At 37.1% G+C, this 15738-nt stretch overlaps 1 protein-coding gene across 2 annotated transcripts in view; it reads left to right on the top strand.

Moving 5' to 3' along the window:
• Window positions 1-15738, top strand: part of PLEKHA5 (pleckstrin homology domain containing A5) — a 103165-nt gene that overhangs the window by 59497 nt on the left and 27930 nt on the right. Inside the window, exons 9-13 of one of the 2 annotated variants that reach the window (XM_027894234.1) lie at window positions 3327-3795; window positions 5213-5296; window positions 7955-8074; window positions 8739-8792; window positions 15129-15209. In XM_027894234.1, the coding sequence (XP_027750035.1) occupies window positions 3327-3795; window positions 5213-5296; window positions 7955-8074; window positions 8739-8792; window positions 15129-15209 (808 nt within the window). The remainder of the gene's footprint in view (window positions 1-3326; window positions 3796-5212; window positions 5297-7954; window positions 8075-8738; window positions 8793-15128; window positions 15210-15738) is intronic. The other variant, XM_027894236.1, reaches the window with a different exon arrangement.

Genomic DNA, 15738 nt, shown 5'->3' with positions numbered 1-15738 from the left:
TTACTAATTAACAATATTTTATTCTTGACTACAGGGAACACTTGCTGCCTAAAAAAGGGTGGCATTGATAGCATTAAAGGGTGTGCATTCAAATGCAGTTCTACATAAAAGTGTTGAAAACTGAAAAAGAATTGGCCTTTTTGCTTTGTGTGGAAAGGGCCTTGAATAATGATCCAAATTTTCTAATGTATACAGTGATATATTTTAAATGAGATTTCATTTAAATTTAAAATTTTATTTTTGTTCAAATTGCCACTCTCTGTTTGGAGACAGTAGTTTAAGTAGAATTGAAGAATTAGAGTAGAAAGAAGCTCCAAGCTTATGTTAAAGCCCAAGGTTGGGGTGAGAGGCTAATAAGGCTGTTTGTAGTAAGATCTGTTCAACTCATAACTTGAATTTTTGAATAAAGTAGTCTTTGCTCAAAGGGGAAAAGTTGCTGACTTTTAACAAAGCTGCTTTCCATTTCATCTGTCTCTCTCATGTGCTAGAGAAATCATGGAGGACCAAACTGAGTATCTCTGGTGTCAGACTGAAAAAAATCAGCACATTAAGAATGTTTAAATGTCAACAAATAGCTTCAGTAAATAACTGTATATAAAATACAAGCTCTTAGCTGTCCTCAATGTGCAATGAGGAAGGTTCACTATACAACTACTAATTTTTTAGAGGAATAGGCTGACCCCTTAGTCGTTTGATTATCCAAGTAATGAGAATGATTACAACGCAGGTTTTAGTTCTTGAAGCTGTTATTTGCCATTTCCGTGGATCTAGACATCTAGCTTTTAAGAGCCACATGAATAAAGGCAATTGCTGCCTTGGGGAAGTCAAACTTTTTTGAAAACCAAAAATAAATGTGTTTTAAATAAGAAATATGAACACATTCCACTTCAGTATCATTTCGTTGAATTAATTTTGCACAAGTCACATCTGAATGTTGTCACCAAAAGTGGTTCAGTTAAGTGGTCTTTCAAATGTGAAAAAATATAGAAGAGTTGCATGGTACTGAGGTATTATGTTGCTGCTAACCCCAGATGTGAGACTGTCTCTCACCTTGCCCATATAAGCCTCATCCTAAATAATGCACCAGGTTTCTGTCTTCACTCTGTGCCACCCTTTGCTTAATTCACCTGTGGAAATTCTGTATTCTGGGCCAGGAGGTAGCTCTGTTCTTTAGGATGAAGGACTGTTTTGAGGTTCCAGTCTGAGGGTATTCATAACATTGCAGAACTGAGCCCCTAAAGGTTTAGTAGCAAAGTTGCTTTCCCAAATAGTCCAACTTGGACCAGAACCACTATTGCTACCCAACAGTAAGCCTAGAGACAACCTCTAAAGATGTCTATAAGGAGTCTGTGAACAAACATGGAAGCCTTTTTTTCCATATGGGAGCACTTATAAGGAGCTATTTATGATGAGAGCTGCAGAAATATTTTGGAACCTCAAACCTGCTGCAGTCTCCGCTTGTAAGCAAAGGTTAGTTTTTGGATTTGACTAGAATGGTATTTTTGCAAATATCAACATTTGGTGTATCTGTTTTGATTTTATTGAATTATGTAAAACAAGGCTTGACACCGACGGGATTGGGCTTTTTACAGTTTTCATGGTTTAACAATTGAAGATGGAGTATGTTGTCTTTCTAAATGTTCTAGAATATAAGTAATTGCATGCAGACTTTAAATGGCTATCTTTAACAGAGTAAGAATTTCAGACAGCTGTTCTTCAAGTTGTTCAGGATATCTAAAGGAGCCAACAGGATTACAATGCTCATTTAATTAATAAAACAGGAGAGGAGCTTTAGTGAGTGAAATGGGTGTAACTGCCAAATATCTTCATGAAAATGTCAAGCTTCACTATACCTGTTATGGGGTATAGCTACACTTATATTTTGAAAGGTGGAAATGGAGCTCAAAAGCATCTTGTTTGTTTTTAAATATGGAAATGGAGAAAAACCTTCTAATTAATGCTATGTTACTGAAGAAATTTAGAGGTATTTAAGCAGATTTTGCAGCATAAGATTAGGGCTTAGAATCTCTTTCCCCCTTTTTATTTTCCTGTGAGAATGGAAATCTGCCCAATCTACAAAATGGGGATAATACTTCATTAATTCTTGAAAAGCTTCAGAAACCGTAGCAGATTTTATATGTAAAGCTCTTTATAGCAGTTTTCATCTCCAAAATGTAACAGGTGACCATAAATACTCAGCTTAACTATTTTCAGTGAAAAATGGGGGTTACCATCATCAGTTTCCTTGATCGTTATTCCATAAGGATCTAACATGCTTTATGCTGGTTTACCTTTCCATTTGCTCTACACCGTTTCTTTAATGTTTTTTGTGGCACTGGAGTAATTCAAAGCCATCTCCAGGTTCTGGTGCCTGGTGGTGGCAGGGATTTTAGTTGGGAGTCAGTGAGGGGTGTAGCTGGAAGCTGCTGCCCTCTGATGGTTAAATCCTGCCCAGTGTGAGTTGTCTCCGAGCAAGCATCTGTCGTATGCATGATAAGTAACAAAAGGTTTTAAGAGGTGCTCATTTGCGTTTTAGATAAGGGATGAATGAATCAATGTTTATGACCTAGATTTTGACCTCTGAAAAAAAGAAACAAGAACTGCTTTGTCACACTTAGGCACGCGTCGATACTCGGCATGGAAAATTCTGCATTTCAACTAGTGCTGAAAGTTGCTAAATGACTGTAGCACTCCAGAATTTTAATGTGGCAACAAATTAAAGAATAAGCCTTTGAATTCATATCTGAGTTGAAAAGCAATACAATGTTATTATCAAACAAAGAAATATTTTGCTGTTTGTTTTGCTTGAATAGCTGATATGGAACGGATTATCCTTGACATTTACAAAACATAATTTCTTTAGACAATTACTGCAGTTTTTCTTTGGTCTGCTGTTAAAAGAATCTTTTTTTTTTTTTTTAATGTCCATAGTCATTGCTCAAGATTTTTCTTAGGGAAACAATGGGATATTTTGTCACTTTTGAAAAAGAGAACATTAAAACTTTAAAAACTTTGACCTATCCAGCATACAGATAAGTTGGACGATGTGATCTAAACTTGATACTACTAGACTGGTGAAAAGATGAAATACAGATTATATCATCAAGAGCTAATAGAGAGAGGGATCCAGTTTTGGCTGCTACAGTGCATTGTCAGTACAATTGATTCTTTCATTGTTGTCTTGATTGTCTTCCGTGTTTTCTAAATGGTGTTTGAAGTATTGAAAAAGGTAGGAGTCAGCTAGATAAAACTAACCCATACTGAAAAACTTAGCATTGCCATAATATTAATGCTGTCCACTGACAAACAGAAAATTTGTGTTTCAGCATAATCTCTTACCAGACGTTGCCAAGGAACATGCCGAGCCATCGCCCTCAAGTCTTACCCCGCTACCCAGAGGGCTACAGAACACTGCCCAGGAACAGCAAGGCACGTCCAGAGAGCCTCTGCAGCGTGGCACCCTCGGCCTACGACAGAGCCATGGGACCCGTCACCGCCGAGGAGAAGCGCCGGTCGATGCGCGACGACACGATGTGGCAGCTCTACGAGTGGCAGCAGCGCCAGTTCTACAACAAGCAGACGACTCTGACTAGGCACAGTACTATAAGTAGCCCAAAAACTATGATTAACATTTCCGATCAGACCATGCATTCGATTCCCACCTCGCCTTCTCACGGCTCCATCGCTGGTTTCCAAGGGTATTCCCCACAGCGAACCTACCGGTCGGAAGTGTCATCGCCAGTGCAAAGGGGAGACGTGACCATTGATCGCAGGCACAGGGCTCATCATACCAAGGTAAAAACACTTCATTTAATCCTAAAAAACCTTATTTACGAGGATGTTTAGTAGGAAGTATGTGATTACTGTAAAACTCGTGTTGCACTGTGGTATATTTTATTATAATGAGGTTCAAGTGACGTCGCTGTTTTCATGGAGAAAGGTTTGATTTTAAAAAGTACTTAAAAATCTAAAAGCAGTAAAAAGGCATTTTTCTAATATGCGAGGTGGAAACATGCTGTCCTAATATTACTGCCCATGGTATTAACGTTTCTCTAAAGAAAATAAAAAGGAGTCAATAGGCAAATTATTCAAAAGAGTTTGTGTATGTACAGAATTCTTTCCCCTTTCTAGCTCCCAGAGGACTCAAAATCCCAGGTTTCTTTCCACATGCTGTTTTCTATTTTTCAGCCACAAGTTTGGCTGCCTTGGGTTCCAGCAGAAGACAGAGTACTGTTTCTTTTTATGCCTTTGAGTTGTTAAGGGGATCCCTAAAGATTGGAGTCTAAATGCACACAACCTTAGTGCTTTACTAGTGTTAACTCTGCTGGTCTTCACCAGTGAGTGGGAGACGTGGAGAACTCTAAACTTGGGTGCTGTATATGGCTCTGCTGTATTTGTCATGCTTGTGCTATCATAGTTTTTAATAGATTGGAAATAATTAGATAAAAATTACTCCTTCAGTTGATGTAAAATGCTCCTGAGCATTTTTTCAAAAAAACTTTATCTCTTTGTTTCTTGATGCAGGCAAAAAAAATCTGTAACAGCATCTCAAAGCAATTTAAGCAACTTAGAGTTGATTATTAAGTCTTGGGTTTCAAAGTTTTCAGGTCTCTATCAACAAAGGAGTCATTTTGATTTGACATCCTTTATGTCTCAACTGCTCTGGAAATTTAGCAATCAGTGCCTCTCACATATCTGACAAATATCAGTGTAAGAAACAGCAGAGCGTATGCTTTCCTTTTCTTTCAGCCATGTTTTGCTTCCTGATGTTTTCTCCTTGTCAAACACTTTATGCTAGTGTTTTGTTTCATATTTAGTATCTCTTACACAATACTAATGTTTCCCTTTGGTTTTTCAAGCTATTTGGTTTGTTCTTCATTAGTTACACAACCAGCTTCTGCTGTTAACTTTAAAACACAGACCTGTTTTGAATATTGGGTAATTAAGAGACTGTTTGAAATCAGTAGGGTTAAATTAAAGATTTGTCAGGCAACAACAGGGGAAAACTGTTAATTAGGTGACTGATGCAAGTTGGGATATTTCTAAAATTTAGAGGTAGACTTCTTGAGTGACCTACATGGTAGATCAGCGGGGAGCATGACTGGCACAAATCTTAGCAAATTTTCATGAGTGTGAAGTTGACTTGATTTTTTTTTATTTTATTATTTTTTTTTTAGCATTTAAAAGTTTTTGTGCTTTTTTTTTTGTTCAGCATGTCTTTGTACCTGACAGAAGGTCGATGCCAGCAGCTCTGAGTTTACAGCCTGTTACTCCTCAGAGCCTCCAAGGCAAAACGGTGAGTTGTTTTTTTTTTATTTTGTTCATCAGGGGCTTTTAAGAATAATTCTTTAAATAGGAAGAGGCAACGGTGAAATCTTATTGTATTCAAAGCTTGCATTAAATGTAGCCTTTATTTTAATTATCAGAGGTTTTGTAACAAGTAAAGAAATACTTTGTGGTTCCACTGAATTCTGAGAATATCATGTAGCTGCTGAGTCAAGATTTTCTTTGAGAAATACAGATTTATTATGTTTTAATTATCGTTGATACGTTGCTGAAATTCCTGGGGGAGGGTAGAATACATCACAGAACACTTATTTCTCCAGTAATTATTTAGAAAAACCTAGAAGTCAAGTTTGGCTTTTTTTGAAATCTAAAAGATACTAAAACTGCATTTTGTATAATTGGCCTTTCTGACATCTCCCATTTTAGAGTGGTAGAGCTGGAAGTCTCATTGAAGGTATTTCATCAAAGTAATATTGGTGAATACGGTTCTCCTTCCTTACTGCAACATGATTCAGCCAAAATCTAAGATATTGTCCTCAGTTTATGTTATTTTCTTTACCAGTTTTTGCCTCCATTCCAAAATCTTTCTCTGTCCATCTGAAATTACTGATTTCAAGAGTTATGAATTAAGAACCCAGATGTTTGTTCTTTTTTTAAATCACACGGTGGGCAGCAGCTCGCAGTCAGTCCTTCCACTGCTTCAATCCCTGTTTCTTGCACTTCCCAGCACAAATCTCTGGCACCTCCAGGAATTTGCGGGTTGGCCTTGGGCAGCTGGTGCCTTACAGACGTTTCTTTGGGTTCAGGGTCCTTGGCCCTGCTGGAGCTGGGCTGATGAGGGGGGTAAGGGGCAAGGAGGTCCAAGCTTCTGCTTGTAGAAACCAGGAGTCCTGCCCCCAACAGCACAAGCGTTGCAGGGGCCAGAGGAGGGAACCCATAGGCAGCTCTGAAGAAAACGTGTTTTGGTTGTTGCAAGAGTCCCAAGAGCTGTGTCAGATGCACAGCACTTGGAGCAGCGTCAAACATCTTGGCAACGTTAGGAATGTCTAGAGATGAGAAGAAATATGATTTGATGGGCTCTTCTTTGGAAAAAGGCTTACTTGCAAACATTGGATTTAAGTGCCATTAAATATTTTATTCCTAATGCACTAAAATTGGGCTTTTGCAGAACGTACTGAGAGGAGTTTTGACCTTGTAAGAGTGGATCAATGTTCCTTTTGCTTGAAGATGCTACTTTCAGTTCTCATATTCCTAAAAATAAGATGTCTTGTGCTTTGAATTGATGTTAATTTTCAGACTGAAAGCACTGTCACCTATTTTTGGAGAGAACTTGAAAACGCCTTGAATAGCAGTCTAGATTCTTACATTTACTCTCTAAAATTAGGTATTTTAAACCCAGGTACTGAGAGAGTAGTGTAAGAACCAAAACTGCCATAGCCAGTTTGGGTTTGGTGTTGGTTTTCCCTCAAAGCAAATGGTTTTGCCAACTGAAGCTGTGTGGAAATCCCTTGCTCCCTCTTGTGGGCTGCTCTGGCCCCGGCTCACAACGGTGCCGGTGCCATGCTTATTCTCAGGGATGTTTCCTCTTTATTCTAAGAAACTGGTATTCGTTTTTCAGTGTTTCAATACGTGGTTCTCTGGAGCTTTTTTCCTTACTTCTTTGCTTTGGGGAAATTCTGTGACTTTGGGAGAAAGCAAGCTGGGTTTTAGGAGGTTTGTGTGTTTGGGTTTTATTTAACTCGCAGAACTTGTGAGAAAATCAAAATGCTGGGTGAATATTTAACCTCTGGTAAGACTGACTTCTGGAGAAGTGTAAGAAACAGCAGCAAACACAAACATTACAAAAAAATACTTGTGATGTTAAGTGGTTTGTTTTCTTTGAAGTATTTGTAATAGAAAATGGTTCCCAGGAATGGTTCAGATAGAGTTTCCCAAACTGACCTAAACTGATCTGTGTGGAATTACCTGACAAATACCCATTTGAGTGTGACTTTATTTCCATAATATATATAATCTTGTGGTTTAAATACTGTTACTCATCCCTTCCTAAGGCTTTATCATACGGCTTAGTCATAAAGCAATGAAATAACTGATAGCCTCAGACCTGTGAAAGGTGTGATGGAAAATTATTTTTTTCATGCTTGTTCAGTTTTATTTTGTGAAAGGTGATGGTTTCTGAGGCAGTTCAGTTAAGATGGATTTTTCATTATTTTTACTCTCAATTTTGATGCATACATTTGAAGAATTATTTTAAAAACTAAACTTTCTTGAGGGCATGTTTTGATTCTTTCACCAAGCTCGAATGGCTGTTCATGTACAGGTAGTGATATCCTAAGAGCCAGAATTACCTCCCCCTCCTCTTAAGCCAATATCATCAATTTGATATGCATGTCAGAGATCCCTTATTTTTGTCCTTTAATACAGAATGTTTCACTTTTAGAGCATTTGCAATGTCAACTGTTTTGAGTAGTTAAAAGTTAACCTTTCATTATATATTTGAAAGTGGTTGGTTTGGGGGATAAGGTGGTGTTTCTTCTGTTGTATCGCTGTCTAAATTTTTTTTTTTCTGTAAGAAAGATACTCAGAAGCCTTATTTTATTTAAGTGTTGTTTGGGATACCAATTAACCTTTTTTCTACTCTTTGGCTTCTCACACTGCACTCCTTCAGCCAGAGGAGCTCACGCTGCTGCTAATAAAGCTGAGACGGCAGCAAGCGGAACTGAGTAGTATCCGGGAACACACACTAGCACAGCTCATGCAACTAAAACTTGAGGCCAGCAGCCCAAAGGTCAGCTATAAAGCAATGTGTGTCATGTACCATTCTCACTAACCTGTAGTCATCCATTAATCAAAAGTTTGCTTTGTACTTCGTTGGTGCAAAATTTTCTGACTGTTGTGTGAGTAGAATAGAGTAACTTTGGGTTCTTTGTGTGTGCGTGGTGTTCTGCTATTAACCCTTTGAGGTTCTGCTTGGGGCTTTTTGAAATAAGCCCAGTCAAAATTACAGAGGAATATTTTAAAGTATGTCATAGTTAAAGATTTTTAATCTGTTGGTGTCACAAACAAAATCAGTAGTGATCGATCATGAGGTGAATTTATGGTTTATACTGCCTCATATCAGATATATTCTTATTCACAATGTGTCTGCGAACAGCAGGACTTGCTTAAAACACTGATTTGTCAAAGGGTTTATAGCTCATTTACATGAGCTTACTATATTTTAGATGTAAATAGAAAATGTGATGTAGTGATTCATAGCCTAGTTTGTGGTAAACTTCTATCGCTTCTGTTTCGGGATCAAGACTTGTTAACAGTTCACCCAAAAAAGCAGTTAAAAGCAGCATTATATTTCTACATAAAGCAGAAAGATCACTGTCTAGTTTACATCTTTTAAAGCTCTTTTCATGCATTCTGCACCTTCTGTCCCTTTCCTTTTGCCTGCTGCCTACTAGAATGAGATTCTTTCACATCACCTTCAAAGGAATGCTATATATTTGGATCACCAGGTGGGATTTGCAATTTTCTTGTGCGTTTGAGTTCCTTAATGCTCTTTTTTACCTGCTCCTAATCAAAGCTGGAAATATTTGGGGAGAAGGATTTTCAGTGCTTTTTATGAAGTTGGAAGATGCCCATACCATGGAATATCTTAATTGATTATGAATCTGACATGATATAGGGAAAAAAATGCCCTCAATATAAAATTTGTCAGAATACAGCAGCAACTCACCAATTAATTTTTCTGTTCTTCATTTCCTTCTTACAGTAACTCTAACTGTAGTGTGTTACCTTTTTAACCAAAGTCATAATTTATTTCCAAGCTCATATGACACACATGCAACTTATAGAAAAATTATACTTCTGAAAATTTCTGTTTTCCAAATTAAGGAGAGTTAGATGTTTCTACGGGACATTAAAGGAAAGGGAGGTCAAACATGAAGAAATGTTTTAATCAAATCATAACATGCCTCATTTTCTCATTTTGTCTCAGTTAATTCTTGAAGATTTATATATTAATAAGAATTAACTTCTTTACAATTTCTGATAATTTATAAAGTGAGGGTACAGTTATGTCTTCACTAACATGATTGCCAAGTGAAGAATTGTGATATCACATAACCTCTCTTTATGCTTTTGTTTCATGATCAAATGAGATTTCAGTACAACTTACGTGTGAGAAGTTTTTAAATGGCATTTTTTCTTGCTGGCATTTATAAAAGACAGTCATAAGTGCTTAGAAGAAAGATAAGCAGCTAGGTGACCATTGGTTAAAAATACAGAAATCACTATGGCTTTTTCTTTTTTTAATAAAATGTCTTTGAGTGAAACTTTTGAACCTTACACTTAGAACTAACTGTTAGAACTTTTATATCCTACATGTTCCTCTAGTGGGATTTCAATGAGTAATTGAAATGTACAATTGAACCTGTACACAGAGACATAAACACTCCCACATGGACTTGGCTCACCCAGTGACTTTATTTTCCTATTATCTCTTGAAAACAAATGTGTTGATTGCAACACATTTCTAAACATCTCTGTCTTGTTTTACCTAAGGAGTTGCAGGAGGTCCAAAACAGTAGGGGAACAGTGCTTGCTAAATTAGACCAAAATATTTCATCCAACTCAAATATTTCCAGTTTATAATGTTTTAGAATAAGGGATTCTGTCTTCAATGTAATTTGTTGCCGGGAAAGGATAACAGTCAATGTAAAGTGTAAAACTATTGCTTGTAAAGCTATTGCTTGATTAGCCAAGCTTGTGAGCATGATGGGCAGGATTAAATGGAGGGAATTGCCTTTGTGCAACAAGAAAAGTGGTAAAAATTATTTTCTTTTTACTTGTATTAGATAAAATTTAGAAATGTGGTGTGGTAAGCATTCATTTAGGAAAGTGTCTAAATCTTATAGTTGTGCCATAATTACCCATACCAGAGATGCACTTCTTAACACAAGAAATCATTATCAAGTCTAAAATTTATTACCTTAAACATAAAATTGTGGAAGAACAGGTTGGAATACTTGTCCCAGTTTCTGATCAGGTTTTCTTTTTTTCTCTTGTTTTATAATACTGTCATCTACCTGTAGCAAATTAATCTCCCTGAGAGTCTTTTTACTCTGAGTATCACTGCTTCTAGGGTGGTATCACATTTATATCTTTTCATTACTTTGTCCAATGTCAATTTTCCTTTATGTTGGAAACAAAGAAAAAAAATCAAAAGGTCTTTCCTCCTGGTCAGCTGTATCTGTAACCAGCGTGCATAATCACTTTCCCTCTCTGAATTCTAAGTGTCCACTGTAATTAAATTAGGTATTTTCACTTGTATTTAATCTCTGAAATTAGTGTCAAAACCTGCTTTACCTAAAACACGTGGTGGGACTCCAATTATCTTCAACTCTCACCTTCTTGGTCACAAAGAATTCAGTGCTGTACATGACAATAAACAGTAAGTGTGTGCTGAGGTTGCACAAGTGATCTTTCAGGCAGACTCAAGTTCATGTGTAGGGAGGGTTACTTTTATATTGTTGCAATAAGTTGTTGTCTGCTGGTTAGGTGGTTTTCTTATCAAGAATATTCCAGCCCCTTTTTGAAATCACGCTTCGTTTCTGTACTGCCGTTTCCTTTGGAGATGCTTCGAAATTCTCATGTTACACTTTCTGATGTTTTTGTGTTATGCTTTCAGAATTTTTGTTGTTGTTGTTGGAGTTCAGAGAGAGAAGGAGAAAAAAAGATCAAAGAGACTGGCAAACACATATCCAGCCATATGATTCCTTTGATGTCTTATGGCCAAAAGAATGATTGTCCAGCACCCTTTCCTTTTTAAACCCCTCTGCTGGCTCAGGGTTTGTAGAGAGTTCAGAGAGGGATCCATCTGCTGTTTAGGAAGTAGTTCTGTGGACATAGCTAGCAACCCTAGGCAAACAATGATGATTTGTTTGCCAGTATGGAATGTTTTGAGTACATATTAGTGAATTTTAAAGGATTACTTCTTGTGTATTATTAAATCCAAGCCAGCCGTCTCCTTAATTTATTTGTACCCAGTAATTACAATAACAGTAATGAAAATCAGGAACATAAGAGTGTGTTTTGGTTTTTTTTTTCAAATACAAGCTAGACATGCTTTTTCCTGCTTTGTAAATAAAGCCATGCCAGGAGGTCCCACATGAATCTTTCTGTTATTATCAAGATTTCCAGCACACCAGTCTTTTAGTAAGCTTCTGGATGTTATGTTGATAGTAAAACTTTTCTTGGGCTGAGAATCCCTTTCCTACTGAGCTCATGTATTTATGTAAAACTCTTCATGAATGTTGTCCTGTTATCTCAGCATTTCCCAGGCAGGTTTGTCACAGTGAAAGTTTTACTGAATTTCATTTCAATTAGCCTTCCCCCCCCCCAATTTTTTGAAATAGCTATTCATGTAAATAGTTCCGGTGTTAAGTAGTTAAAATAATTCTGCTAGTACTTTCATTTTTAGTTTCCTTCACTTTTCAAGGGTTGCCTAAAAATAAACAGAACTTGAACAAAAAGTTGTCAACTAAAGGAGTGAAGGTCCCACAGCCAACATCCTTTCTGTCTTGGTCATTTGCTTCTGTTTTCTCCTCTTCAGCACCTTCCTTCTTACATGCTGAAGGTGGTTCTGGAAAAAGGCAGTAAATTAAGGAAGGCTGGAATAGTACAAGGAGGCTTGGATAGAGTTGACAGATAATTCTCTATTATATCTGATATCTTGTGTTTCAGCTTAAAATTTTATGTCCTGTGTTAGCAGCATATAGGATACTACTCCCACCTGTATTTTCCATCTGGAAAAGGTAGAGTGGCTGACACAGCCACCACTGTTCTTCTTACTGCCTTTTTTTTTCCTTTTCCCTCCCCAGAGGAAGAAGGGAGGCTCAAGGACAGGGACTCTCTAGGGTGAAAAAAAGACTGTGTGGAGGCAGAATTGCTGTAAAAAGAAGACAGGAAGGAAAAGTGCTTTTGCCTTCTTTTTTTTCTTTGGACAGAGGATTAAATAGCAGAGGGAAGGTGGAAGTAAAGCTTGGTGAGGTCCTATTGCCACTGTCCTGGTAAGCAGCTGCTGTTCCAGCTGATCACTGCCACCAGAGCAGCACATCCTGAAATGTCATCTCTGTAGGGTGTTACCAAACATGGGAGAGAATTCAGGAAAAGGAAGGAAGAGAAAAGTTGTCAATAGCTTAGCTTGACAGTTTAAAACACAAAATACCCACTCAGATGTTCACTCGTAAATGAAGTAACTGTTCGTGTAGTTCATATGTCAGGGAGGTGGGGTTTTATTGTTTCCAGCTGGAAATCGCTTTTATATGGTACATCAGTACAGAAAAAAGCAAAGATAAAGCATCACTTCTGGGGAGAGAAGAGTTATTTACTAGAAGCAGAAAATTATAAAGACAAGACTGCTAGATTTTATTTGGATTTACTGCTGTGTTGCTGTGTGACACTTTGATTTGCTTATGGAAATCTATTAATTCCCATTTTTGTGACTTCTTTAATTGGATAGACTCTATGAGTATAATAATATTACATCTAGGATCTAAAATCTGTCCTTTGTTGTACAAAAATAGTATTTTTTCTGAAATGAATGAGAATCAAGGTTTGCTTCTGTTATGAACAAGCGATTATTTTACCTTGAACAATTTATTCCCTGTGAATAGTGTCCAACTTCAGTTTGGGAATAGACTTATGATAATGCTTCAAGAACACAAAACAGGTATTCTCTTCACCTTTTAGATCATGGGACTTGCCATTGTGTCCCACGTAACTCTGGTTTACTTTGCCAGTTCTCGAGCACGCCCTGCCCTGCCTGTGTGTGCGCTACCTTTTGTTTATTGGAAGATTTGAGGTGCTCCCTCCAGGGCTGAATTTCTCGGTAGTTGATTGTCAGTATTTTTTGGAAACATTATTTCCTAAAGGCGAAAAACGCTGTATTTCACTGCTGCAAAGGCTCTTTGGTTGGCACTACTTCACCCATTACCTGATTTTTGATCTTTGTTCCAGAAGGGTTTAAGGAACTGCAGCTTTTCTGGATATAAGTGGCCTTCTCAAATAGTGTTAGATAAGCATAGTTAAGCACAAATGGTAGTAAAGGTATAGGAAGAAGTGCTGTAAATCAAAGCTGGAGCTGTCTGGAGGACAAAACACTACCTCAGAATGTCCTCTGAGCAAATCCACTTTGCTTATTTTTCTAATCTGGATGTAAACAATCTTTGAACGGTTCAAAAAAAATCTAATTCTGGCCTTGGCTGTTACTGGTCAGAAAGGAAAAAATTAAAATATTGTAAAAAAGCATTAGCTAGAGAGTATGAAGCTGTTAAGATCCTCCTAATAAAAATGCATCCAAACCTATATCTCCTAATAAAATATCTGAGCCTCATAATAATTTTTTTTTTACAGTTATTTAAGTTGACTGTAGTTTGATTGCTCAGTTTTGGACCCTATTGTTAGTCTTACTCTTGAGATCTCTTTGGAGATCACCTGGTGCACCCAATCTCTGGACAAAGTTTTAATGTAAGGGGAGAACAATTTCTTGGGTCAGTTCTAGTTTTCTGTTTGTGTGCTATAGATGATGGAGCAAATGGTAGGGGTTGCTTGTTTAGTGTTTTTCCTGCCTTGAATAAACAGAGCATCATAAGCTTGCCTTCTTATTTTGCATTGGCTGATTAACTCATCAGCTGATCAGACTTTACTATATATAAAAAACAACAACAACAACAAAAAGGTCCTCTATCTATGACAAGAAGATATGTTTCCTATAACGAGAAAAAACCCTACTTCTCCAAAAGTACAAGTTAGGTTTTTTCCCCCTAAATAAATAGGAACCAGAAGTTCCAAAAGGCATCAAAAACTCATTCTGTGGCAGTTCAGTCTGTGAAACAAAACCTTGCTTTGCAGTTTCATGGTGAATGTGTATATATACACATACAGAGTGAAAGATCATAAATATTCCTTCACACACTTCCTGCGTAACCAACCACACTTGAAACAGGTATTCCTAAAGTTTCCAACAGGTCCTAAAGTTTCCAACAAAAATAGGATTCTGCATTAAGTGACTTCTGAGTTTCTTTTGGAGAAGAAAACCACCTGTTCTCATAATTTCTCCCTTACTGTTAGGAAAGTCGTCTTTTTAAAACCAAAAGGCCCATACAGTTTTCTGTTGCACACTTTTCTGAAATCCTAAACGTATGCAATGTGTAATAAAACATCTGGTTTTGACATTTGCACACATATAATAGATACTAATCACTAGAAACTGTCTGACCAGTTCTGAAATGGTTTCACACCTGTATATGGGGGTGGATAAATGCAATAAGCAATGGTTCAAAGTCCCTAAGGATATAAATCAGTGCAGTATATAAAGGCATTTTGTGATACATGAACATGAGCCTGAACCTCGCTTCAGTATTCACAGGCTAGAGATGCTTATATCTTTTTAATGTACATTGAGTTATTAAATCTATAATTTAAAAGGTTTTCTGATAAAGGTTTGAGTGTTCCTGTTGCAAAATCTGATAATACTTTCCATTTCAATATCGTGCAAAGCCAAACTTACCTTAAGCATTTTCATTTTTAAAAGGGGAGAGCGTTGGTGAATAAATATTGCATTGGTTCTGATCATTTATGTGGTTTTGATATATTTGTTTGATATTATTAAACTTTTCAGATGTTGATATTACTGAATGATGGAATATATAAAAAACATGGGTTAAAATGTAATCTACTGCATTATTAGAAAAAAATTAAAGTAGAGGCTATATTTTACAGTGTCGTCTTTCAAATCTAGCCATGCTGTAAACTGATGTTTGCTGTATGCTCCTCCTGATTTGAAATAGATGAAAGAGAATGAACCTTTAATCACCATGGTTCACACTATGATTGAGAACTCGGCGCTAAGACCGCAACTGTACCAGCAAGTAAGGTCTTGGATAGTGAATGAAATTGCTTTATCATCTGCGAAAATTTTCCTTAGTGACAGTTTTGGTTGTTCCTTCAGATTTATTCATGACATTGGTGTTTCTCTTCTTTGCTTTGGAAAACCACAAGTCATCCATGCTTTATAAAATGCTGCGATATTGTTAGCATGGCTTCTGCTGCGTTTTTGTTGTTTAGTATTAAGTGTACACTTTTGAGCAACTTTTTCTGTCTAGACGATTTAATTAGTTGATGCTTTATGCAGGTGTCCAGTAAATTCATAAACCTCCCAATAAGCTTCCAACATTTGTCTTAGCATGATTCTCTGCAATTAGTGTTCAAAGGTGCTTCTTTCTTTTGACCACTACAAAAGCATGTGAGTGGTGTTTACCTGGTCATCTCTGGCAACTTTGTCTCGTTCTAGGAAGTGGATTTACAAGTTTTTGTTTGCACCTTACCAGGCCTTTAGCCACTGAAGAAAGGAAGGATCAAAATTACTTTGATCTGGGGACTGTAAATCCAAAAGGCAGT

This window comes from Empidonax traillii, unplaced genomic scaffold, assembly GCF_003031625.1.
Source record: "Empidonax traillii isolate 1590-97213 ecotype Southwest subspecies unplaced genomic scaffold, ASM303162v1 scaffold422:size936756, whole genome shotgun sequence".
NCBI lineage: Eukaryota > Metazoa > Chordata > Aves > Passeriformes > Tyrannidae > Empidonax > Empidonax traillii.
Note: the sequence above shows the minus strand (reverse complement) of the source record. Positions and strands in the feature narration are given on the sequence as shown.